This window comes from Limulus polyphemus, unplaced genomic scaffold (assembly GCF_000517525.1).
Source record: "Limulus polyphemus unplaced genomic scaffold, Limulus_polyphemus-2.1.2 Scaffold842, whole genome shotgun sequence".
Taxonomy (NCBI): domain Eukaryota; kingdom Metazoa; phylum Arthropoda; class Merostomata; order Xiphosura; family Limulidae; genus Limulus; species Limulus polyphemus.
The window spans coordinates 268,438-291,791 of NW_013666452.1; the positions used below are offsets into that span (position 1 = coordinate 268,438).

Below are 23,354 nucleotides of genomic sequence, written 5' to 3' on the forward strand. Positions count from 1 at the left end.
GATCAGTGTTGTGAAAGAGTAGAAAAGTATCATCAATGTCCCTTCTATTCAATACTGGTTTGTAATAAAGGGGGCAGTTATCCAGTCATTGACGTTCACAATAACACAGAAAACTATTTGTAAGAGTCAGACCTACAGGTGATCCCATCGCCTCTCCATCTACCTTTTCCTAAACATGACCATTAAAAACAAAGTGATTGTCCTCGAGGGCCAATTTAAGAAACTGTTTGAATTTTTATTGATTAAAGTTAGAGTGCGAGGCATTTTTGGTTGGGAATAACTATTTAATAATCATGTTAATTATTTCCTCTATACTTTTAGTAAATCATAAAGAAGCCTATCGAATATAAACTCAGAAAACAACATTTTATCATAGTTATTCACAATGATATCAACCGTATAGATAACTACAGATAAGTGCATAAAAAGTATCGTGTTGCTATTGATTTATTAAAAATCGTTTTTTTTTAAGAATTTGGAAAGCTTATTCTGTAATTAGGAACATCTCTTTCTAGTCCTAGAATAAGAAATTATCCTTTATTTGCAACATCGTATAACATTGGGCTAAACAAAATTGTTTATAAAAATAGGGGATATTTCGCTCAAGTACTACAGTTTGAAGTAGCACGCCAACAGGGTATAAATCAGAAATACAAAACGTTTAGAACTCTACGGAAGAAATAGTTACAGAGAATTAAAAAAAATCGCTACGTCCTATATTCGAGCCTCAGAAATCTTCTGAATATATTCTGTTAAAGAGAATAAAAGAACAAACTTCAGAATGTTCTGAACACAAGTTTCAAAACCTTAGTGAACAAATACAATTAGAGTATATAAAAATTCACGTTCTTCTGTAGGAGAATGTTGGAACTTTATTGAACAAATTCCCACAGACAGCACAAAATGCTTCCTATTTTCTTCGTACGAATTCCTAGAATCCTAGTGATAGAACAACAATAATTTGAAATGAAGGAACTAGTCCATATTTATCCAAACCCCACTTTAGAAATGCTTATAAAGGTGAGTAACAATTCAGAATTGCCAGCATAAAGTTCTCAGAATCCTCTTGATAGATTAATCACCCGACATTTCCAGCACACCAATCCCAGAATCCTCTTGAAGGATTAATCATCCGACATTTCCAGCACAAAGTTCCAAAATCCTATTGAAGGATTAAACACCCGATATTTCTATCACTTGAGGCCCGGAATCATATTGAAGGATCGCTCATTCGATATTTCCAGCACGCGAGTCCCAGAATTATATTGAAGGGTTATTCACCCGACATTTCCATTACACGAAGCCCAGAATATTCTACTGAAGGATTACTCTCCCTACGTTTTCAGCATGTGAATTTCAGTATTTTATTTAAGGACTATTCAAAAACTAAAAGTCCGATGTAAACGATTGTCGTCACAGAGTGTAAAAATGGCAACATTATGGAAAATAACTGGAAATCATATGGAAGAAATTTCTTTATATAGAGTGAGATCACATTTTGTAAGAACGTATTTACACAGAGTAGAACCAGCTCTCTAATTTGTTCACCCAAGTTTCAAAACTTTATCACCGTTTCAAAGTCTTACTGCATAAACACACTCTCTCAGAAGAGAGATAATTTGCTATATTTTTTTTTCAAACTCCACTCGAGTTTGTTTATAAACTTATTAAGGAAATGCTCTCACAGAAAATTGAAAGCTTCACTACATGCTAAAGCAACACTATAAAAACCCTTATATAAACAAGAAGCCATTTGCGTTGTTGTGTACCCTATTTGTAGAATTCTTTTAAAGAAATTTGGACAAAAACAAGTTGTCTTATTTGTATGAGTTTTAACACCTTGTTGAAGTCATTCTCTTTGAGAATGAAAATAATTCACTATATTATATACACTGTAAACAAATACTAAATGCTTTAATTGAAAAAACATACTCCCAGAAAAAAAGTAAAAAAAAAAGTAACTATTTTCCGCATGCGAAATACAGTATCTTTTAGATGAATAGACTCACAGAGTTTACTAAATTAATTTTCCTCGTGAGTTTCAGCGTCTTGCTGACGAATTATTTTAGCAAACTAGAGATAATTTAATATATTTTATTGAATATTTTAGCACACCATTGATGGAATACTTTTTATAAACAAGACAATTTGGCTTCTTCTCGTCATGAATTTCAGAAACCCATTGAATGATGACTCTTAAAGACGAAAGACAATATGGAATGGCATGTTCATGGGCTTAAGGATCCCGATGAAGGAATTTTCAAATAGAATGGAATCCGTTCGTCACATTCTAAACATTTATTTTCGAAGCGTTGTTGATGAGGCCCGGCATGGCCTGGTGGTTAAAGCGCTTGTTGGTTGCGGGTTCGAATTCCTATCACCGAACATGCTCGCCCATTCAGCCATGGGGGCGCTATAATATGATGGTCACTATTCATTGGTAAAAGAGTAGCCCCAAAGTAGCGGTGGGTGGTGTTGACTAGCTGCCTTCCCTTTAGTTTATCACTGCTAAGTTAGGGACGGGTAGCGCAGATAGCCCTCAAGTAGCTTTGCGCGAAATTCGAAACGAACAAACAAACAAACAAATAAAAGCTGTTGATGAAATATCTTAAAGGTAATATATATATGATTCATTATGTTATTTATATGAATGTTAGAAAACCCTTGAAGGAAAACTCAGATAGAGCACGGCCCGGCATGGCCAGGTGGATAAGGCGCTCGACTCGCAATCTAAGAGTCGCGTGTCCGAATCCCCGTCCCACCAAACATGCTCGCCCTTTCAGCCGTGGGGGCGTTATTAAGTGACGGTCAATCCCACCATTCCTTGGTAAAAGAGTAGCCCTAGAGTTGGCGGTGGGTGGTGATGACTAGCTGCCTTCCCTCTAGTCTTACACTGCTAAATTAGGGAAGGCTAGCGCAGATAGCCCTCGTGTAGCTTTGCGCGAAATTCTAGATAAACAAAAACAAACAGATAGAGCAGAAATAATTTTTCCTGTTTTTCACAGTGTTTTGCGAATAATGATGAAATAACAATTTAAAAGAAAGTAGACATATTTTACGATGTTTTGCACATGAGTTTCAGACTTCTACTAAATTATTATTTCTTCAGAAAGTAGTAACATTTCGCAAATTTCTCAGATTATTTTAAGAAAGTAGTAATAATTCGCTATTTTATCACGTTGTTTTAGAACCAAGTTAGAACCCTACTAAAATAATATTCCCACAGAAATTAGAACCAAGTTAGAACCCTACTAAAATAATACTTCCACGGAAATTAGAACCAAGTTAGAACCCTACTAAAATAATGCTTCCACAGAAATTAGAACCAAGTTAGAACCCTACTAAAATAATGCTTCCACAGAAATTAGAACCAAGTTAGAACCCTACTCAAATAATGCTTCCACAGAAATTAGAACCAAGTTAGAACCCTACTAAAATAATATTCCCACAGAAATTAGAACCAAGTTAGAACCCTACTAAAATAATATTCCCACAAAAATTAGAACCAAGTTAGAACCCTACTAAAATAATACTTCCAGAGAAATTAGAACCAAGTTAGAACCCTACTAAAATAATACTTCCACAGAAATTCGAAACAAGTCATTTCTTTCCCATATTGTTTAAGAACTCTGATGAAGCAACAATCCCATAGAAACTAATAACAATTCGTTAGTATAGCATATTATTTTAGAACTCTAGTAAATTCATATTCCCAAATGAACTAGTAACAGTTCGTCATTATGTCATACTGTATCACCAGGTCCTCTCAGAGGTTCAGAGAGGCTTGGGACATTTCTATCTTTTAAAGCCCCTGGCTATGATAAAAAAAATGATGACACATGAAAACAAAATATGCCCAAATTAGCCCAAAAGAAAAGTGAAACATAATTTTATATATAATTTGCAGTTGTAAACTGAGTGTGTGTCACATTTTGGCTGATTGAGAGGCACATAAAAACTAGTCGCGAAACTTAACGAATGCAAAAAATATCAAGTTTCTAAATTTCAGCCCCCCCCCTTTAAGCTTGAGTCCCGGGCCAATGGCCCACTTGGCACTCCCTTCTATCTGGCCCTATGTTTCACTACTCTGCTAAAATAATATTCCTACAGACATTAGTAACAATTCAGTGCTTTCTTACATTATTTTCAGAATTTTATTGAAAGAATATTCTCACAGTAAAGTAGTGACATTTCTCTATTTTTCTCACACTATTTCATGAACCTAATTAAGGCAATACACTCACGGGAGGCAAAAACAATTCATTTTGTCTTTCACATGAGTTTCAAAAAACTTTTAACGGATCACCTTTTAAGACGACGCTGAAAAATGCATGAAACCTTTTCAGACACCAGTCTGGTAATGTAACCCGGACCAACTGCTACAGACACTAGAACGATAGTATATGAGAGGCTCACCTATACAAGCTTAAAAAGACTTACAGTGAACATTAACAAGCAACTATAATACGGGTATCAGACACGCATAGACACTAAGAATGAAATGTCTGCACGGGTTTAAAACACCAAAACATTCACGAATATTGTTCATATAACAAAATCGTTTTGTTTGTGTTTTTACTTGACAGTTCACGATAACCACATGACCTTCGCGATTCCTAAATCACACTTTTAACTTGGGGATCGTGAAACTGGATAAGTAAAAACTACTGCAACCTTCTAATTACCAGTAGATGAACTATAATAGCTTCCGTTTCTTCTATAGATAGCTTACGTTTCTTGTCCTTTCTACTACCTTTGTGCAACCTCTCTCTGTCAGTAGAAATACCACGTGCGCTAGTGTAATTTAGGTGCTAGTTTTCTGACTAACGACAGTGATTATGAAGACAAAATACGGAAACTAAGTTCCTGGCATCTTCCGCAAACCACTTCCTATTTATTCATTACCTTCATATTTCTTGTAAATGTAATTCCCCATTGCAACCTTTTTATAATGTTTTGTTGCTTTTAATAGTTTTGTACAATGCATTTCATTTTGTCTTTAATAAAGGCTGGTTCGTTACTTAAATAACAAAAGGGATATTAAGGTGAGTTAATAAAATATTTTCACTATTTTATAGAACTGATCCTTCAAAATAAATTATTTCTAATATTAACTTACTAAAGAAAAAAAAAGAAATTTTCTTGATATGAATGGATATACCTTGAACACTGCCATATGTGAATAAACATGCATTGTAAAATATTCAGGGTTTTTTATGTTAACTTCGAAGTAATCGGTATAAATATGTTTGTTTATATGTATACTGATAGTTAATACGTTCTATTAACCCTTTCTGCATACTCTGTTTATGAAAATTATTAAGAATTTTCTAATTATCTAAATATAAGACTGCCTAGGTAACGCCTACTAATTAGTTATTGGCCTCTGACAAAAAAAAACCCGCTCACCAACTTGGATCAATACAGGATTCAGGCCGTTTTCTCTTGCATGGATGATTTTAATGAGAGCCTCAGAGGACAGGAAGAGAGGAAAATCCACCTTTACTCGTCTCTCTCTTCAAGTCTCACATCCTCTGTAGGCTAGGTTATTGAACACGAACTAGCAATATCCGCCAAGGCCGCAGGGGAGGTCGAAAATTCCTTGCGATGCTTGTCCTTAGTGGACATCCATATTAAACCTCTTATTGGTAGACTGTGTACTTCGTTTTATTATGATAGCTCTGGGTTTACATAGGTGTGTTTTTGTGTTAATTTGATTGCCAAAATTTTAAAGGTAGTTAAGTACTTGTTGTACTATAGCGGTTAAAAGCATAGTAGCTCGCATTTTGTTATATAAGATGACTAGTTGACAACTTTAATCCACACCAGTTTTCATTAGCACAGAGAGTTTGATAGTCAGGAATTCATAAAACCGTTCTTTTGTGACTTTGAGTAAGATGGTATTTCTGGCTTAGTCTGTTGTTTCATAATATCCGAAAGTCTTTATAATCTCTAACTTATTACGGAAGTCTGAGTGAATCACTACTGATCGTTATATTCTAACCATTATCTCATTACGGAAGTTTGAAGAAAATCATTACTGACCGCTACGTTCCAACCAACAACTTGTTAGGAAGTCTGAGTGAGGCACTACTGACCGTTATATTCTAACCATTACCTCATTACGGAAGTTTGAAGGAAATCATTACTGACCGCTCCATTCCAACCAACAACTTGTTAGGAAGGGATTTCCTTCAAACTTCCGTAATGAGGTAATGGTTAGAATATAACGGTCAGTAGTGACTCACTCAGGTTACTGACCGCTACATTCCAATCAACAACTTGTTAGGAAGTCTGAGTGAATCACTACTGACCGTTATATTCTAACCATTACCTCATTACGGAAGTTTGAAGGAAATCATTACTGACCGCTACATTCCAACCAACAACTTGTTAGGAAGTCTGAGTGAATCACCACTGACCGTTGTATTCTAACCATTACCTCATTACGGAAGTTTGAAGGAAATCATTGCTGACCGCTACATTCCAACCAACAGCTTGTTAGGAAGTCTGAGTGAATCACCACTGACCGTTTTATTTCAACCATTATCAGCAGTTTACTAAATTTACAGGTAGGACTTTCCATTTAAATGCAACGTATAAAAGGCTTAAGATTAATATATATATATATATATATTCTTTGTTTGTATGAGTATTTTTGTTTGTAAATCTTTGGTAATTTTCAAAGTTGTTATCACCATGCTTTTTGAAATACACGTAATTAATGTTCATACGTTTATACTTGTTCTTTATAATAGTTTACACTGAATGCCAGAAGTAAGAGTTAATTAAAAACACTCGAACCCTCCTTTTCCTCCGTTGGTTCAGCAGTAAGTATATAGTCTTACAACGTTAAAAATTCAGGATTCAATACTAGAGCGCAATTAGTTTTATGTAGTTTTGTGCAAAACAAACAAAATAAACTAAGAAAAGTAGAAATCCTACACATTTTCATAGTTATGTAACGTTTTTAAATTTACAAGAGAAACAGCAAAGCAATGTATGTAATGATATAGACTATGACTTTGGTCTTTCAACATTACTTTGACGTCATACTTTTTAAATGACAGGATGCGATTAATACAACTAGAAATGGAATCACTCACGAACCTTTAGGCTTAGTACCAATTATTTTTCTGTAATTTTCTGTTTCCTTCATTTCTTTTGTTGCTATCTTGTTCTCTTACTCTTTCTTTTTTCATGTTCTATGTTCTTTCACATGTTTCAAGATCTAATTCTCTAATAGTTTATCCAATTTCGTTTTTTTAACATCCGTCCTATTTTCGTTTATCTTAGAATGAAATGTAGCTTTTTTATGATTAAAGTAACGTTAGAAATGCTAAAAATATAAATACGGTTCTAGTTTTGAATATTTATGATTTGTTATGATTCATCATCGGTATTGACCATAACAACAGTATATAAATGTTGTGTCAATAAGTTGTATCATAATAACAATAGTGCTTTCCTTTTCAACAATATATAAACATGTTTTTGTAAGTTATGTACGAGTTTGTTATGATTAGATCATCAGTTTTTTTTCTATTATAACAATGTTCAAATTTGAATTTGTAAAGTTCTATAGTGATTAGTTATGATTTGTGATTCTCTTTTATGGCAATAGTGTTCAAAACCTTGGCTTGTTAAGCTCTAAAACGATTAGTATGACCTAATCTTTCGTGTTTATTTAATGGCAATATACACAGATTTGTTTGGTGCATCTTAATGATCAATTAAGGCTTGTTCATCAGTATTTTCATGACAATAAATGTTTTTTTATTTATTTATGAATATTTTAAGGATAACTCTTTTTGATTGGATTAGTAAATGCACTTTAATGTGATTAAAAATATTTGATATGACAGGCCAACGATTTTTCAACAACTAACCTATAAAAAAGGTTGTATTTGGAAGGGAATAACCATTATTTAGGTTGTATAATATATCGAGATGGTAACACCGCTATCATAAATGTGAAAATTGAGTTGTATTGAGAACGGTACATTAATAAGCTTTCAGTAATATTCCAATACTAATATATTTTTCAAACGGTGGAAGTCTGCGCTAGAATCAAAAAGGTTAACTTTCCATAGAAACTCGACAAGTCAATAAATGCAGGAAAATATAACCCACTGTTTTGTTATCATTCAAATAAACTAGGTGATCGAGAAGCATCTGAGTTAGCGTTCTCTGGAAAGAGTAGAGGAGAGAGTGAGACCGATGGAACTTTACAGTGGGTTTTGAACGAATGTCAGCTGTACGGATATACTTGAAATTAAAATGGGCTGCAAGTATTAATATGAAAAGCTGTTAATGGGCTGCAAGTATTAATATGAAAAGCTGTTAATGGGCTGCAAGTATTAATATGAAAAGCTGTTAAAATGTGTATCGTGATAACAAAATGTTTAAAAGTACACGACGTATAGAAAAGTGGTTCTTAATGTATCATTACGAACAATTAGTACTATTTCTACTCGTTCACGTCATTTTAAAAATGTGTTACTTAAATATTTTACTACGTGTCTGCAGCGTCAGACAACCGAAACTCGAACAAGCGCGTCACAAAGTTTTGAATTAGTTGTCTCCATTTATTTTGAAAACTCGCACATCTTTTTTAGCAACAAATGTGCAGGCTTGTTTTTTTTAAAAAAGCTAGTTTTACCACAGCCATTCATCTAAAATAAATAAAAATGTTATTCGTTTTATTGACTTTAAAATATCTTAAATACACACGAGAATTAAGTCGCTTAAATAATTGAACTGTTTTTGTTTTGTCGAGAGGAAAGTGTTAACCAAGTCTACATTTTTTGTAGAACTTATCTTTTACTTGATTTGGTATAGTATACAAAAATAAGAATAACATTTTTGTTAGATAAAATAGCAGATAAAACATAATTCCCAAATTAAATTGGTATTCATAATGATATAATATATTAAACCTATTTATCAATTTGTCTGGAAGGTAAAGAAGTTTATATATAGTTTTAGTATTTACTTTCACCCTATTTTCATTACCTCTCAAACGTTAATAAAACGATACTTACAACTATTAATCAGCGAGCGAGCCTTTGCCAGATCGAGTTATACGTTGTAAAGGCAGCAGTTTTACAGCACTGTAGTGTATGGCAGAGAGTTTAGCTCTACAGGGGTTCAAATTCCTTGGAAAAGAATGAACCTGAGAAAATGCGACGTGGGTAATAAGACGCTGTCAAGGGCACAGAAGCGTAATCCTCGTCACAATACTTATTTCATCAGGAGGCTCCTTTCTTCTCGTTACGAGCAACGTGCTCCTAAATAATTAAAATCCGGAGTTCGATGTAGCAGGAAATCCAACTGCTTTGTTAAAGCCTAGATAGCCAATCAGATGCCGAAGTTGAACTTCCATAGGGACCATACACAAAAGAAAGAGTATGTGGATATAGAGTGATCCATGCACGTTTGGAATTCATGAGCAAGCTCGTGCCTCTAGGTGCCATGTCGAAAGGCGCGATGTATGGGCCGACCTGAATACCTCCGCCAGGAAGTAAAGTTCATAAGATCGATAGAGTTCTATGAAACATCTTGCCCAGCTCATTTCTGCTGTTGTTGACATGCTGAAAGCTCGAGCCTGAGAGGCTGTTACTTTATTTCGTACTTCAAGATGTTAGTGTTATGTATTCTTGTGTCGACCACAAGCTCTCACAATCTCAGCTAAAAATTGGTTTGTCAACTGTGACCATAATTTGTACGTGCTTCCCTATTTCAATATGTATGTTGTCAAGGTGACGGCTAGCGTCTGTTTTGTTTTTCTGAACAGTCGCTGCCTCTTTCTCTCTCCCTCTTTAATTTAAAAGTTTATTAACTGAACTCTAAATTAAAATATTAAATAGCATCTAGAAAGCATCTAGTGACGTAGGAGTAAGCAAAGTGGCTTATAACACAAAAACTGGATTTAGATACCCATGGTGGGCACAGCAGAGATAGCCCATTGTGTGACTTTGTAACAAACAAACAAAATAGCATCAAGAAAATACTTCAGTGTTTTCGTGTTGAAGCAAATTATAAAATAACAAAACTGATTATAAAAATAAACTTACAAAACTGATTATAAAAACAACAAAAACTGATTATAAAATTACAAAACTGATTATAAAAATAAGCTTACAAAACTGATTATAAAAACAACAAAAACTGATTATAAACTTACAAACTGATTATAAAAACAACAAAAACTGATTATAAACTTACAAACTGATTATAAAAATAACTTACAAACTAATTATAAAAATAACAAAAACTGATTATAAAAATAAACTTACAAAACTGATTATAAAAATAAACTTACAAACTGATTATAAAAATAAACTTACAAAACTGATTATAAAAATAAACTTACAAAGCTGATTATAAAAATAAACTTACAAACTGATTATAAAAATAAACTTACAAAGCTGGTTATAAAAATAAGCTTACAAAGCTGGATATAAAAATAAACTTACAAAGCTGGTTATAAAAATAACTTACAAACTTATTGTAAAAATAACAAAACTGATTATAGAAATAACTTACAAACTGGTTATAAAAATAAACTTACAAACTGATTATTAAAATAAACTTACAAAGCTGGTTATAAAAATAAACTTACAAACTGATTATAAAAATAAACTTACAAACTGATTATAAAAATAAACTTACAAAGCTGGTTATAAAAATAAACTTACAAACTGATTATAAAAATAATTACAAAACTGATTATAGAAATAACTTAAAAACTGGTTATAGAAATAACTTACAAAACTGATTATAAAAATAACTTACAAAACTTATTGTAAAAATAACAAAACTGATTATAGAAATAACTTACAAACTGGTTATAAAAATAACTTACAAAACTGGTTATAAAAATAACTTACAAAACTGGTTATGAAAATAACTACAAACTGATTATAAAAATAATTTACGAAACTGACAAGTTTGAGCATTTCTAAAGTATATATATTGAGTTTTTCATGCATACATTTCGTATCTCGCTCTTAACCCAGTTCGTTTTTATATCAACTACTGAAGTTTCCTGTTGAGCTAAAATAAGTGAACTTACATGTTGATTATAATTATTGTGTGTGAGTTTCTGTAAACTCTTAATAAAATAAAAACATACAATATAAATATTGTACGTATAACCGAGTATTGCATCTCACGTTGTTTTTTATATTAAGTTTATTAGCGCTTGTTGGCTACAAACCGAGCTGAATGGAGAGAATTTGTCTGTATTTTTCTTCAAGAAAAATGTAAAAACAGTTTTTCCCCCCAAAAAAATATATTAAAAATACTTTTATTTCTCGATTCTCTCTGGACTGTTTTTACACACGCTATTGAATTAACAGTTTTTGTGAAAAGTTCTTGAAAGCAACATATTGAAGTGGAAACAGAAGAAGTCAAAGTTATTATACAGAATATAACTTATTGCCATCTTTTCGATAGAATGGGTTTGTTTGTTTTTTGTCAGTGCAGCGTAATATTTACAATCGTAGAAAAAAAAGCGGCCTAATTTATGTAAATATGTGTAATTGAAAAAGTCTCTCCGATCGTTATAGATGCAAAAATAACAAAATTTCGGGAAAGGAAATAAAGTATCGTTCATCCCTTACAAGCAATAACGCCATGTTTCTATACGGTTTTAAGTTTCTCATTTAGGAATTTCGTCAAAAACTATACAATTCTTTGCGAAGATTAACCTGACCTACGTTTTAACAAGTTAACGAAAAAACTCACTTTTAGCTATTGGATATATTTTTTACAAAATTACTTAAGAACAAGTTTATTTTGAACATGTTTCTTTAATTAAAAAGTTTTGTGCTTCGTGAAGATGGTTTTAATTAGTCGAAACTGAAACATATACATATAGGTTTCAACAACTGTTTTTTTTTCAGAATTTTCGCGCAAAGGTACACAAATTTTGAACTGATAAGCCAGAGAAAGCCAGCTATTTAAGCATGCTAACCACGAAACCACTTTTTTAAAAAAATTACATATTATATTAAGCAAAAGAGATTTAAATTTTATTTTAAATTTGATCTTCCAAAAACATAATAATATCTTTAATTGAAACTATAATTTATAACACATTTTACAAAAGAAAAATATATATTTAATACTCACTTACCACGAATTAAATTGGTTGAAATTAAATTTATTTTTTGAACCCAATAACAAAGAAAAAATCTAAGAGGAGTTTTCAAGAAATTAACAAAAGGAAAATAATATTTTTTACACTTTTTGTCACTGAAGTTTTTCTTTTCAGCCTTGTGGCCACGTTGAAACTTTGATCCAAACTCAAAGTGCTTATTGTAAATACTGTAGCCATGAGTCAAGTGCACATACAATTGTATAACACGACCATGCAGTAATACACGTGCAATCGTTAAAAAATCACGTTGGGAAAGTGAAGAATAAAAAGCTTCAGGCATTATTTCATTGTTTCCCTCGTTTGCACTAGTTTCTTGGAGAGATGTACACAATAACTGAATATCACCCCTTGTGGCTCAGCAGTAAGTCAGTATGAAGACTTATAACGCTAAAAACCTGGTCTCATTGTGATGAGCACAGCACATATAGCTCATTGTGTAGCTTTGTGCTTATCATCAAACAAAACAACAATAGCTGAATAATGTAATGTTATTAAGAAATATTTCCAGACAGTGATGTTGTACACTGACGTACTTAATATTTAACCACACGAAATGTCCACATTAAGTATTTACTTCAAAAACACAAACAAAAATCACCAACGATAGCTACTAGCAAAACATTACACTTTTGAAATAATTAACCTTTTGTTTTAACTTTGTTCTTTGTCTCAGACACCGTAAAGTAGGCACTGGATTTTTAACATCCAGCTAATTCAATACAGGAATATTGTCTATGTAAACCACAAAACATGAATGTTAAGATCGGTACCAGATCTTCATTTGTTAGAAGAATGTAACTCAATACCAGGTCGTCATTCAATAGGAGGAAAGTAAGTTTGTTTGTAATTAAGCACAAAACTACACAATGGGCTATCTGTGCTCTGCCCACCACGGGTATTGAAACCCGAATTCTAGCGTTGTAAGTCCGCAGACATACCGCTGTGCCACTGTGGTGGGGGCAGGAAAGTAAGTACATCAGTATCAATTATCATTAATTCAATCGAAGGAAAATGGGCACAACAATATCAGATCGTCATTTCTTAAAAGAAGTCTACGAACACTGACACCACATCTTAATATACCAATAGTAAAGCACGAACATCAGTTGGAGATCGTCATTGAGTAAGAGGAAAATACGCACGCCAATGTACGGCAATATACATCAATTCTAGATCATACTTTTTTTTATATTGTTTTCCTAACATGTCTTTGTACTTAAGCGAATTTAACTATATATTTTCAGCAGTAATACCAGTATCGCCTTCTTTTGTTATTGTCCTGTACTCTCTATCTAATAACAGCGATTAAAATTTGTGTACCCATACTGTTACCTAATTACTAACAATTCTGTTAGCATAAAAGATGTCCAATGGCTGTTATCATAGGTAATGGAGAAACAAGTGCTATAAGATAAATGAAACAGAAATGAATCATAGAAGTGTTTTTGTTATTATCATTTATTATATTTGTGCTTATGTGTTTTTTTAACTCAGCTGAGATCCCAAAACTGTAAATGATATTCAGGTGGCTCAACCAACAGTAAATAGTTGAGGAAGCTGCAAACTGTGGCTCAACCAACAGTAAATAGTTGAGGAAGCTGCAGACTGTGAGAGTAACTCAACTTATCCCAGCTGGCAGAATCTCAGTCTAACGGATAAGCACAGCACCGCCACGCTCCAGTTGATGTACCCATTTCTTGGTCATCCTGGCCTGAACGAATTCACTGCATCGATCGAAAAACTTGATGCAATGCCCGAAAAGCACTCTCGATCTTCCAACAGGCTCTGTTTGCTTCATCCATAGTTCTGCTTCGGTGTCTACAACTATGGTTCTCTATCATCCCCCTAACATCACGAGTGTTCTAGTCCACTGTATCGCAGTCATTCGTGGGACTCAGCGTACTATGTGTTATACATGGATTACGCATAATGGATAATTCATCTACCTGGCGACGTCGTCTTATTATTGTATATTTGAGCATAGTAAATTTTACAAGTCAAGTTATCTTGCTATTAACTCTTCGCATTCTTAACGCACTTCATTCATCTTTGCGGTTTCTTTCTAAACAATTTTACCTCAATTTTATAATAAATGTTTTTAAAAAGTATTAATTTTGTCGAACTCTTATTAGCATACAAATTTCTTGGCAATAACCTGTGGCTCATACTAACCGATACAACTTTTAAACCAATAATTTATACTTACTGATTGTCACTTCTTTTTTTTTCAACCATAAAACGTATTTCACAATTACCGATTCACGTTTTAAAACCAACAGTTAAGTCTTACATTTATTGGCTTATACATTTCAAGTAACAATTGTGTCTTATTCGTATTGGTTCACACTTCACTTAGACCTTCAGGGTACATATTTAAACAATAATTGTGTCTTCTACTTAACATGCATTTTCAGATCAATAGTTTTTACTTACCAGGATACATTTTTAAACTAACAGTTGTTCCTAATATTTAGCAGGGTACATTTTTAAACTAGCAGTTGTTCCTTATATTTAGCAGGGTACATTTTGAACCAAATGTTGTTCCTTATACTTAACAGGGTACACTTTAAACCAAAAATAATGTCTTATACTTATTAATATACACTTTTAAACTAACACTTGTTCCCTATACTTAACAGGGAATGTTTTTAAATCAACAATTTTGTCTTATACTTATGAATTTGCACTTACAGGTTCACGCCCTTTTGTCAACAACCAAATGAAACTTACACTTTTTGTTGTTAATAATATTTCATTCTAGTATACCCAGCTTCATCTGTTAATATACAATGGAGAAAATATTTGCACCTTAAATGAAAACAGTTTTATTAATTTACATATTTTTTCTTTTGTAGCGCTAAATGAGAAAAACATTCTGATCAAGACTTAGCTTTATAATAAGCTGAGTTAATGAATTAATGGATTAATAATCTTCCATTCTCAAAAATTACAATTTATATCTATATATGCAGACTGTATAATACATAAAAAAGTAATGTTTTATTTTTTGATAGCTCCAAATACTAGATATATTTTTGTTGATTTTCTTCATTAAAAATAATTAGGATTTGAATAAAACCTAACTAGAAATATTTCACCTAACGCTTTTGACATTTTTAGTTTATCGTTTCTTGGTTGTGAATGGTAATTGTATCCAACAGTTGACTAAAACAAATCAACGTCTGTGCTTTCCATTTCTCAACATAAGTACTGCCTCATCGTGGAACCTAAGTGAACACTTGCCAATAGGACCAACACCTATCTTTTCCATTTTTAAACAAAGGTGCTTCCTCATCATGTAACATCAGTGAATACTTGCTTATAGAACCATAACCTATACTTTACACTTATCATTTAAAACAACAAATGTACTATAATCACTTAGGTAATACATGTCTTTGATTTAAAATGCTCAGTACAAGAAGTAATTATGTCTTACAGTGGCATTAAACTTGATATCTTTCTTTGACACTTTCCGATAAAAACAACAAATTGTTAAATAATTACTATAAAAACAATGTAAACAACAGCAGTACTTTATATTTTACAGTACAATCAACAGTTCGCTTTACACTTTACAATGCAAACAACAAATGACTCTTCACTGTAAAATGCAAACAATTGAGCTGTGCACCAGACAGTTCAATCAATAATTACATTTTACAGTCCAACCAATAATTGTATGTTACAAACATGTACGACAGCAGTTACTATGCTTTTCATCACATGAGTCGTCTAACAATTGAACTTTATACAGTTAAAACAACAGTTGTACATTAATTTTTACAACACAACAAATAATTATGGTCTACAGTATAAATCTCAACTAACAACTGAATTTTACCTTTTATATTGTAAACTCAACTGAGATTTACACTTTACAACATGACCAAAAACTAATTTTTCAGTAGAAACAACCGTCCTTTTCACTAGTACAGTACTGCCAACATTAAAAAGAATAAAAACAACAAATGCACTTTTCAATTTACAGTATAAAAAACAAACGTAGTATACAATATAAAATACAACTGTGCTATTCACTATTAAACACACCTAACATTTGAAATTTACACTTTACAGTACAACCAACATTAAATTGTACCTCTTAAACTGCCTAAAACTACTGTAATTTATACAATATAACCAAAAAGTACATTTACAGTTCAAACAGTGAATACCCTTTTCATAACACAGGACAGGTACAACCAACAACTGCTTTTAATACTTTACAGTACACAGAATTGCTCATTTTGGCTCAGCGGTAAGTTTAAAGGGCTATAAACCTAAAATCCTGGTATCTATACCAGTAATAGCCACAGTACAAATTGTTTAGCTTTCTGTTAACAACAAACAAACAAAGAACTGTGCTTTTAACCACACAAAATAAACAGCAGTTGTGCTCAACACTTCACAACTCAAACAACAATTTCACTTTACACTTTGCAACACAACCAGAAAACTACACTTTGAACTTTACAACACAACCAGGTAACTGCTCTTTACACTTTGCAACACAACCAGATAACTACACTTTGAACTTTACAACACAACCAGGTAACTGCTCTTTACACTTTGCAACACAACCAGATAACTACACTTTGCACTTTACAACACAACCAGATAACTACATTTTCCACTTCATCATACGAACAAAAATTGCGATCTTCACCATATATTAAAAGTAATAAAATTGCGTATCACATTCAGTATGATTCAATTAGTAAGTCACAAAACTTTACACAATTCAGTACAGCCAATACATGTACGACCAACAATTTTGCCTTCCAAACTCAATACACTCTCTAAGTGTTCTTTTACACTTTCCTGTACAACCTATAACTATCTCTAATAGCTGCTAGTTATAACTGAAAGTACAGCCAAAAATTATTTTTTCAAACCAACAATCATGACTTACACTTACAAGTACAACCAATAACAGTACTTTAGATATTTAAAATTTCAATAGAGTCAACAATTTTATGATATCCTCCCAAAAAAAAAATTAACAATTTTGATTTAAATTTTTCAAGAAAACCAGAGGTTCATTGAACGTTTTGGTAAAGTTGCTTCAGTGTTACTGAACAACTATTGCTTCAACTCATACTACTGGTGAAACTTGATTTCGAATTTCCAGTACAATCAGCACTTATTAGTTTCGTTACAAATTGTTGTGGTACACCCAACAAATATACTTCACACTACAACCAAAACTATTATTACACTTAACAGTAAAACCAACAGGTGTGTGTAAGCTTTGCGGTAAAACCCAAGGACGTGTATTTCTTAAGCCACCAACAGTTTTACCTTACACTTCTCCTACAATAAACAACTGTGTCCACAAATGTTCTTAACACTTTCTGGTTAATCGGCTTTTTACGTTCTCAGTACAACAAAAAACTATATTTTACACATTCTAGTGTAAGCGCTAACTTTGTTTTACACTTATTAACACAATAAATTGTGTATTTTAACTTTCCAACTTCCCACTACAAATAACGCATTTGTCCTCCAAGCAACACATTCACCAACTGTTCCCTGAACATTACATCGCTGTCATTTAACCATTATGAAACGTTACGAGCACAACAAACATCTCTAACATACGCTTGCTAATACAAAAACAACTGTGGTTTACAATTTTTGTACAACTAATTCTTCTCTCTTCACACTTTCCTGTACAACCAATTCTCTTACATTCATTAGTTGAACCAAAGAATATCAAGACTTTTATAATTTGAGAAGTTTCAGTAAAGGCACATTTAATAGTTAAGTATTGCTTATCAGGAGAGTTCTATTAATTGCATCGTTCTGATGGAGGTCATAATTCAGAGCCCAAAATATGTATACCTAAACTTTCCACACTTAAAATTCGTAAAATTTTTCTACAACAATATTAAAGAGCATATGATGGGCGTACATAATCACTCTTAATGTCTCGAGACGGATTTTACGAAATATTGTTCAGCTCAGAACCTCGTCAAATCTAAAGTGACATTTGTTAGTAGCAAACAAACTATGTATCTTATTTAGCAATGAATTAGAGCTTACGTGTACTGCACATAGTTTGAAACATCATTTTCAGGCTTTAGATCTTATAAACCTGCAATATCGATGTCTCAGTCTGAAGCAAGTTCCAGAGCTCAAATTTATTATTTCCAGCCTTGTGTTGATTTGTTGGAAGATAGGAAAACATTTAACATCAACGAAACAGAGTAATTTAAACACATTAAAGCAGGGAAAAGTATATTAGAAATTTTTATTAGCTTGTTTTAAATATGTTTGAGTCTGAATATGGTCATCTTATACTTGTAATCTTCAATAACTATCTTTAATTTTGTATAAAATTATCAGTCGCTTATGTGGTTGTTGTTGTTTTTTTATAATTTATACGTAAAGCTACACAATAGCTCTCTGTTCAAAGTTGTTCCTAGTTTTGAGCTGATAAGCTAGAGGGATGACAGATAGTCCACAATACCAACCGTCAGTTCTTTGATTTCTCTTGTTTGACCATAATGTTGGATTTGATCATCGTTCTCACAGTCAACTCACGGTCTCATTGTGAGAGGAATGTATTTTGCGACAACAGGACGCGAATAGATTCGCAATCCGGGCAAGCTAACCAAAGGGCCACGCCTGGCTTCTAAGTGTAAGAACAAAGTTGAGTATTTGTCATTAACTTCTACACTTTGAATAGATCAGAACCCAAATTTATCCCGTGTAAAACATCTCCAAGAAAAGTTAAAGCAAAGTAAGGAAAAGATGTAAAGGGTGAAAATATATATAAAATTTGGTTGTTCGGGTTTTCATTTTAACTAAATAACTTTTGAAAATCTCCCTTGTTATAGAAACCGTCGCTGGTTCAGTAATTCTCAGGTGAGTTGATCTATCTTTTCTATTAAGCTTTACCAACAGATTATGCTTGTGCTTATTAGCACACAAAGTGGCTATTTGTTATGATATTAATTGAACTAAACTTAATCTGAAATGTTCTCAAAATACACACAATAAATTCTTAAATGCTATTTTTATTTTTTATGAAGTTTTCAAAAGAAAACAAGTCAAAAGATCTTTTTACTATTAGAACTAAGTAGAAATATTTTAGCAATATTACTTATAATAGTGAGAAATCTTTTCAGCACAGCGTTTTTAGCATGCAGGGTCCCACAAATAATATAAGGAACAGTCCCTAAGCAAAACAATTTGTTTGATGTGGCGCTCGACACAGAGCACCTTCAGGCTTAAAATGATAACCTCGTCACCATGACAACCTAATGCATAACGTAGAACATGTTTTACTATGAATTTTATGACAAAACTCAAGTGCACAGAATTTGTGAATTTCACACGTACTGTATTCAAATATATAAAATAACACTTTCTTCGGTATTGCTCTTTTAGTGGACTTCATAGAAGAGCCAAGTTGATCTTGAAGAAGAACGGTCTTTATTGCATATTTCAAATATATCCTATTCCACTATACTTTCAGTGAAATTATAAACTCATCAGTAAAAAAAACTTTCAAATCTCTTTAAAACAGCATTATTTCGAAATATTCCAGTCTAAAGCGATATCTTTATTTTCCGTTTTTTTTAAGGTTGTTATATTAATTTATAATCTTAAGGTTTACCTGAAGGGTACTAGTTAGTTATCATTTATAAATTGTTGAAATCATAAACTACAGCCAATCTCAACCGAACAACTGTCTGTGGGAACATCGAACAAGGAAACATTTGATCAGATGGAAACATAAAGAGAAATTATTTATTGAAAGCTATACTTTCTCCCTACTTTCAATAACTGTAAATCCATTTTATGTTCTCTCATCAGAACCGATATTACGATAAAGTTTAATTTTTTTTAGTCAAGTGTTTTACGGGTTTTACAAGTAATTTTACATTAAAATGCTATAATTTCAGAGAAAATTATATTTTTATATTCTGCTGGTCAAACTGTACAACTTTAAGTGATATCTGTGTAAGAGATTGAATGATAGACAAACAAATTAATAGATAGATGGATAGGTTCTTTACAAGTACTTTTATTAGTTCATAGACGTTTAATATATGTATTTTTTATGAAACAGTTGGAATATTTTAGAACAATGACTAAATTCATAATAATATCTGTAGACGGTTTGAAAGTTACTAACGTTCTGAATACAAGTTATTTGTAGCACAACAAATCCAGAATTATCTTACATTAGTAAAAGTATACCAAAGAAGAGTTTAATCTACGTAAATCTAACGCTGCTAGTCAAACCACGTGTACTTTACTTGTTTATATTTTCCTGAGGTCATGGAAATACGCCATTTGTTATCTATCAAGGATAGAACAAGCAGAGAAGCCCATCACCTAACGACCACATGTTGCAGAAAGGAGAAAAGTTTGAGAAATAAAAATCAATAAATCTGAGATCTCAAGGCCGAGCCAGGCTTTCTGGAAAACTTCGGTTGGAGTTTTGGTTATCTTACTGTATAATTCATTACACCTGCAACTAGACTATTGTGATTTCTTGATATTGGCAGTAACTAACATTTTTTCAAGTGACAAATCTAATTTATGAAAAGCATTAATAGAAGAAAAAACAGAATAGAAATGTTTTAATCATAAAGTATTTAAAGTATCATGAAACTCTAATTATTTCTTTAAAATAGGTGTATCATAAACTCTAATTATTTCTTTAAAATAGGTGTATCCTGAAACTCTAATTATTTCTTTAAAATGGGTGTATCATAAACTCTAATTATTTCTTTAAAATAGGCATATCATGAAACTCTAATTATTTCTTTAAAATAGATGTATCATAAACTCTAATTATTTCTTTAAAATAGGTGTATCATGAAACTCTAATTATTTCTTTAAAATAGGTGTATCATGAAACTCTAATTATTTCTTTAAAATAGATGTATCATGAAACTCTAATTATTTCTTCTAGCACATTTTTGTTTCTAACTAAATATAACAACATCCTTATAGTTTACATCATCTTATTCTCTCTCTATCATTTAGTATAGAGAGCATGTGACTATGGAAATTTTGTGTTTTAATGAATACTTTGGCAGTAGCTGAATAAAAACAACTGAATGTCTCAATTTATTTATATGATTATACTATTTTTTACAATAGAAAAATTATAACTATTTGTTGGTATAAGTTTAAAACTCAGATCGTAAGTCAAAAAGAACTTGGAAGAATATCTGCTTGTTGGGATGGAATTATAAATAGATGGGGTTAAAATATAGTGTATTAGTAGGATGGGACTAATGTTATTGCTGTTTAGTAGGATGGGACTAATGTTATTGCTGTTTAGTAAGATGGAACTAATGTTATTGCTGTTTAGTAAGATGGGACTAATGTTATTGCTGTTTAGTAGGATGGGACTAATGTTATTGCTGTTTAGTAGGATGGGACTAATGTTATTGCTGTTTAGTAAGATGGAACTAATGTTATTGCTGTTTAGTAAGATGGAACTAATGTTATTGCTGTTTAGTGAGGTGGGACTAAGATTATTGATGTTTAGTAAGATGGAACTAATGTTATTGCTGTTTAGTAGGATGGGACTAATGTTATTGCTGTTTAGTGAGATGAAACTAATGTTATTGCTGTTTAGTAAGATGGAACTAATGTTATTGCTGTTTAGTGAGATGGAACTAATGTTATTTAGTAACTTGGGACTAAGATTCCTGACGTTTATTAGGATGAAATTAAATTTACAGCTATTTATTACAATGTAACAGAGATTATAGTTTTCTATAGGACGTAACTAAGATTATAGCTCCTTGTAAGAATGAAGTTAAAATTAAAGCTACTTGTTGGGATGGAGTTAAAATCAAAGCTTTTTTTATGAATTAAAATTCAAAACTGTTCAGATTAAAGTGAAGATTATACATATACTGAACTGTCAGAAAGAAAAGCGAAAAAAATACATCAGTAAAATTTTTCTCACTCTCTATCTTAGTTCTTTTTTACAACAACAACAACAACGACAACAACAAAATAAATAACGGGACATTCACAACTTATAAGACGAAAGACTTACAGACAGCTTGGTGCACGGTACATAGAGAACCTGGTCACTTCGCCCTCCTTCCGATCTTTGGCCTGTCGGAGGACCAATGCGAAATCCTTTGGCTTTTACCCAAAAGCGAAATTTGGAGTTCTCAGCATTGCTGTGTTCTTCTCCTTTTAATATCTTCATTATTCTTGAGTACTTTTTTCGAGTAACTGTCTTGGTTTTAGCACTATCACCGTAAGTCTTCATGGCCCAGCACTTAAATCTATCATACATTTCTCGTTTGTTCATATCCACTGTTTCCGATATTGAGCTCTGACTTGTAGGGGGGTCTTCTTCCTTCTCTTTCTCTAAATCGGGGCACTCTGGACTGACGGAGGAAGCAGCTACCGCAGCCGCCGCTGCTGCTAGAGCAGCCGCATGACGCGTATTGTGTCGTCTTTCCATACGCTGATGGCTAACTGTTGTATCAGCACGGGCCGAAGCAGACCACGTCCCGAATGCCGACCAGACCGGTTTAAACACGAATCTGGATATTCTGTTTTAGGGACTAACTGGGGACAAGGAACGAAAAAACAAAAACAGTGCTACTGTGCTTTAACTGGTATCTCAGAAGAGCTTGGATTGTTGCTGCACGATGATCTTTCTCTACTACTACGCCTCCATTTAGTGCAGCAACGTCACAACTAGGCCCGTCAGCCACTCAGAGATCTGCACGCGCCCTTGTGCTATCGAACCTTTACGCAGTCCCTTCTGCCCCGCCCGCACACTCTAGAATATCAGAACGTAGTAGCTTGTGTACTCCAGGCCCACTATTATCACAAGCTTCAACCCCTATCAGCCAAACATGGAATATCCCAAATCCAAGTGTCTTGAAAACCTACATCTATTTTGATTTCTATTGCCTCTATCTTTAATTTATAAGAAGTGAATTTTATTCTTTTTTTTTGCCCATTTTCGTTGTTTTAATCCTGTGAATACCGCGGTTTTATTTTTGAAATCTTAGTTTTAAACTGATTTAGTTAATGTAGTCGTGAAGTTAAAATCATTATACGTTGCATTATGAGCACCCGTGATAATCAAGAGACGTATGTCCCAAACAGGAATCTTAATAACTCTAAAAGTTTCTCTTCGCGCAGTATAACATTTATTGCGTTTCTTATCACATGGGGCAGG

At 32.6% G+C, this 23,354-nt stretch overlaps 1 protein-coding gene across 4 annotated transcripts in view; it reads right to left on the minus strand.

The window, feature by feature from the left end:
• Nucleotides 1-22,958, minus strand: part of LOC106460817 (nucleolar protein 4-like) — an 88,982-nt gene extending 66,024 nt beyond the window's left edge. For 3 of the 4 annotated variants that reach the window (XR_002610848.1, XM_022387620.1, XM_022387618.1), the window contains exon 1: nt 22,206-22,958. Coding sequence is in view for 3 of the 4 variants with exons in the window: in XM_022387620.1 (XP_022243328.1) it covers nt 22,206-22,625 (420 nt within the window). In the remaining variant the exon portion in view is untranslated. The remainder of the gene's footprint in view (nt 1-22,205) is intronic. The other variant, XM_022387619.1, reaches the window with a different exon arrangement.
• Between the last annotated feature and the right edge of the window lie 396 nt (nt 22,959-23,354).